The sequence below is a fragment of the Hypanus sabinus genome, chromosome 13 (assembly GCF_030144855.1).
Source record: "Hypanus sabinus isolate sHypSab1 chromosome 13, sHypSab1.hap1, whole genome shotgun sequence".
Taxonomy (NCBI): domain Eukaryota; kingdom Metazoa; phylum Chordata; class Chondrichthyes; order Myliobatiformes; family Dasyatidae; genus Hypanus; species Hypanus sabinus.
In genome coordinates, this window is record NC_082718.1 from 41954869 (window position 1) to 41959401 (window position 4533).

The following is a 4533-nucleotide window of genomic DNA, read 5'->3' on the forward strand; positions in this document are numbered from 1 at the left end:
GATGTCCTGGAAAGGAAAAGCTGCATCCTGGGAACAGATGGAACAATAGAACGGAGAAAAGGGAATGGTATGTATGTATGTTGGTATTTATTTATTTTACAGGAGACAGTGTCAGAAGAGGTATAGTCAAGATAACTGTGTGAATTGGTAGGCTTATAAAAGATGTCAGTCAACAGTTTGTCTCCAGAAATGGAGATAGAGAGAAAAGGGAAGGTGTCAGAAATGGACCAAATGGATTTAAGGGCAGGATGAAAGTTGGAAGCAGAGTCAATAAACGAGCTCAGCAGGGCTGCATGAAGCAGAACCAATGCAGTCATCAAAGTAGCGGTGGAAGAGTTGGGCAGCATTACCAAAGAAGGCTTGGAACATGGACTGTTCCATGTAGACAACCTCAATTCTGGAGAAAGTGGGAGGAGCTAAAGGAAAAATTGTTGGGGGTTGAGGACCAGTCCTGTCAGGTGGAGGAGAACCAGTTGGTTCTTTTATTGAGAAAGAGGCAGAGAGCTTCAAGGCCTTGAAGATAAAAGTATATAGGGACTGGACATCCACTAATTCCATGGATGCCATTCTAAACATTTCATGAGTGCAGTGGATGCAGGTTTTTCAAGAATAACCAATCAGCAGATAATGACGCACAAATAACCCAAATCTGGCATTTAGGTTTCAATCCTGAAAAACAAAATTACATTTCATTTAAAATAACTGTCATATTTATTGAACATTAAAAATTACACCATATACAAAAATGATACAAGAATTTACAGACCAAAGAAACATTTATTCAGACAATTGAGGTATTGGCATCAGAACATGTAACAGGAAAATATACCATAAAAATTAGGTTTAAATCACACCCTCCTATTGAGGGACTATAAGAAACACCTTTCTCAAGTTTAAAATACATTAAGATTTTTCTCTTTATCAAAAGAGAATTTCAAGTTTTGAAGCCCTGTTTATGCCAGTAATACTGTTTTACAACTCAAATTTCATTGTTACACAGGCTGAAAAGCAGTGTATTGGAAGATAAGTGCTGAATTCTCTCAAGCCCAATTACATGAGATGATCAGAGCAGTGTATAAATAATCCCAGTGTACAATTCATCTTTCTATTTTGCCACTTCCAAAACCACCCAGTAGTCTATGATACACACAACAGTTGAAGGAAAATTCAGGATGCAAAAATCAATATCAGAGTACAACCATAACAACATAACTGAGTTGTACCTGAACTATTTTGAAAGGCTCTAGAAGTTGTGTGTGAATAGGCAATCTAAAAAAAAGTCACTCAAAACTAATTTTGAAATGGGAAGTAGGGTGTCAAGGATGAAACCTGCTCCCAAGAAGACCATGGGTCCTTCTTGGGCATCTATTACACCCCCTGGGTATTAATTGTGATATTTTCCCCACTCTGATCTTTTAATAAATTGATTGGTTTGTCATACTAACTTGCTATGATTTTGAACACAATTAAACAGCAACAATGTTTGTTATTGGTGGTGGTGTCATGTTGTTCAATGCACTAATTCCACAAGTTTTCATTTAATTAAAATCAAATATTTTAATAAATAAACCTTCCAATTATGCAACCTTTCTAATTTACTAATGCACTAGTACAATCACTGTACTTTGTAAAACAGCATTTCAGTAATTACAATGTACTCCAAGTCTATAAACGCACCATTTATACAAAATCTACTCAACTCCCAGAGTTGAATTTCTCGAGTTAAATGTCAAAAGCAGCACGAAACAAAGGGTCATTTTAAGTAGAGTTTTTACCTCTGATTCTAAACTGGTTTCCCCCTTAGGAATGCTGGCACAAGAATATTTCTCACTAGGTAGAATGATCCAAAATTGAATATAACCCAATCAATTTTGATTTCTGCAACTTTTGGGATTGTTTAAAACAATAACAACAAAATGCAGTTCAAATGTAAACCAGTTGTAGAAAATTCCATTTTAGTTTTGGCCTAGCTGATATTTGTCCACCTCCAGCCCAAAGTAGGCACACTTTTGCAGGTGCAAACTGATTTAATTAAAAACATTTCTACATGATCAACACCACCATCACTTAGGAAATGGCCATGTATTGACTTCGATATTATCAAATGAAAAACAATATACACTTCAATACATATAATGGTTAACAAGACTACCAAAGTTTCCAGATACATAAAATTATTTAGCTAGAACACAAACTCAAGTCTTTTCAAAAACTCATTATTTCATGGATATGGAAAAAGCCATTACTATCACCAGCACATTTCCTCCATGTTTTCAAATTTGGTTGCAAAGGGAAAAAAAAGGCCATTTTTTTCAACTCTCCTCCGGATCTTTTCTCACTAACAGAATCCATCATCCCCATTTCAGATGTTGGCATTTTCAAATCCTTATATTCCAGTTCCAAGAGAAGAGAAACTCCACCTGCACAAATTTCAAATTCATCACAGATTGTTCTCCATTCATCTATTCCAGTTTATAGTCTTTACACCCATGTCATCTTAAGGGGGTCATCAGTGTTATTGACTTAGGGGAAAGGAACATCACCTTGATTTAATATGGTTATCCATCAGCCAAGATGTTGGAATTTGTACCTTTTACAAACTGTACCTAAATTAGCTATATTCATTATATCAATGATTTTTTTATGATAAAGACTAATCTTTCAGAATTCATTGCATGAACCTCAAAGCATCATGTTTTATTCCATGGCAATGAAGTTTCCAAAGTTCCATCATAGCAGTTGGAGACCACAAAAACACAGCATCTACTTAGCATGTTGGCCAACCATCACAAATAGCAGTTTTCTAAACCTGCAGCATTTGCACACCATAGAATAATAAGTGCCATGTTCAGCTTATTCTTCTAATCAAAAACAAGCCTTTCAAACCATAGAAGTTCAACTGGATGCACCATAATATTTTCCAATTCTTACTTTACATTTGGACCCAAAATTAATCATGCTTTTGAGAAAGGATGCCCAGTGAAGACCACACAAATAATCTCAATTCATGGAGATTATAACGCCTACAAGTACTCCAAGTTTCCCTTGCTGAATAATTAAATTACTAATGCACGGTCCAATGATTACAAGTTAACCAAAGACAAAGGATCAATTCCAACCAGATTCTGGATCCCTATTCTTGGATGTTTATGGTATCCCCTCAAGAGGTCAAGCTTTGTGACTTCAACACTTAACTAACGAAAATGTAAACTGGTAATTTAATCTTTGATCCTCTTCTATTATCGTTACCAATTTCAGACGGGTTACGTGTCTACAATAACAATTGTAGGGGGAGGTAGCGAGATGTTACAAGAAAATGGTGTGAGAGTTGGAACAGAACAAAACTGGTTCAACAAGTAATCAAGGTCAAAAATAAAAAAAAGACACTCCCTGAAGCTTGTGTTTATCTATAAACATATTAAATGGGATCTGAATATAATAAGGATAAAAATACATTAAAATTATTTACTCCGACTTCAAAAAAGTCCCACAATTAGAAACTTAAATCACGCCACCCTCACAGGTCTTAATCGGATCACAGGGGACAAGTTTACTTTAAGAATTTTTTGAGCCCTTTGCCGTGCTTTGGAAACACTTTCATCGGAAGACGAATCTTCAACTTTTATGGTTGGAAAGGTAGTTAGCCTGAACGCAGCGGCGGCTTTCCGAGATAAGTTGCCTCGTAAAACCCTGCTCATAACCTGCGAAGGAGAGGTCTTTGTGGGGCAGCTTTTGCTTTTCTTGTTGACGGGCACCCCCGCATTGGTTCCCGCTTTCCTTTGTCTCCTTCGCCGACTCCTGGGCGCCCTCTCGGCGGTAGATTTAATTTCAGCCGTGGGCTTTGCTTCAGGTACCATGGAGCGGCATGAAGAATATCCGTACACATCCTTACTGCGGAGGATGACCGGGGAGAAACCTTCCTCCCTCATGCTGCACAGGAAGTCCCACAGTTCCAGCTCCGAGTTGTGAAAGTCATTGCACTTAGGCATGAAGATCTTGAGCGCATCCTCCAGCGCCTTTGTTCCTGCGAACACCATCTGCGATCTGGAGTAGACCACTCGCTCCTCGGCAGCGCATACCTCCATGGCCAGGGATAACCTGACTCTTTCCAATTCACTTGCCCAATGGAACACGGCACTTCACGAGCTTCAGACGCACACGCATATATGTGAAGTCAAGAAAACAAAAAAAAAATCAGCAACATAGAAACGCACACGCCCCTCGCTCCGAGCGTGGAGTGGGAGTTGAAAATACAACACACGCGCACACACACACACAAAAAAAAGCCACTCACATTTCCTCAAGATGTCCCTGGGAAATGAGAAACGGCCCCATCCGCCGCCCATTTATAAATGGAGCCCTCCCAGTACGTCAGTTCAGTGACTCCACCCCGCCCCGCTCAACAGAAACAAAACAAGCCGCCCCAACACTCAGCGTTACAAGAGGGCACCACACCGTTTGTTTTCTGTACTGGGGGGGGTGGCCACCACATTGGGAAGAGTGAAGACCGTTTGGTCTTGGGTCCAGCGGCAG

The 4533-nt window shown here is 39.2% G+C and overlaps 1 protein-coding gene across 1 annotated transcript; it reads right to left on the reverse strand.

The window, feature by feature from the left end:
* Positions 1-740: 740 nt before the first annotated feature.
* Positions 741-4331, reverse strand: LOC132403485 (coiled-coil domain-containing protein 71L-like). Its single transcript, XM_059986884.1, has 2 exons — positions 4295-4331; positions 741-4146 (listed from the first exon to the last, which is right to left on the reverse strand). Exon 2 carries the CDS (start codon positions 4083-4085, stop codon positions 3507-3509), a length of 579 nt encoding a protein of 192 aa, XP_059842867.1. The 5' UTR covers positions 4086-4146; positions 4295-4331; the 3' UTR covers positions 741-3506.
* Positions 4332-4533: the final 202 nt, after the last annotated feature.

What these genes read in the sequence shown, in the direction of transcription:
- LOC132403485 (XM_059986884.1), bottom strand. Translation starts at nt 4,085, where the DNA reads ATGGAGGTATGCGCTGCCGAGGAGCGAGTGGTCTACTCCAGATCGCAG.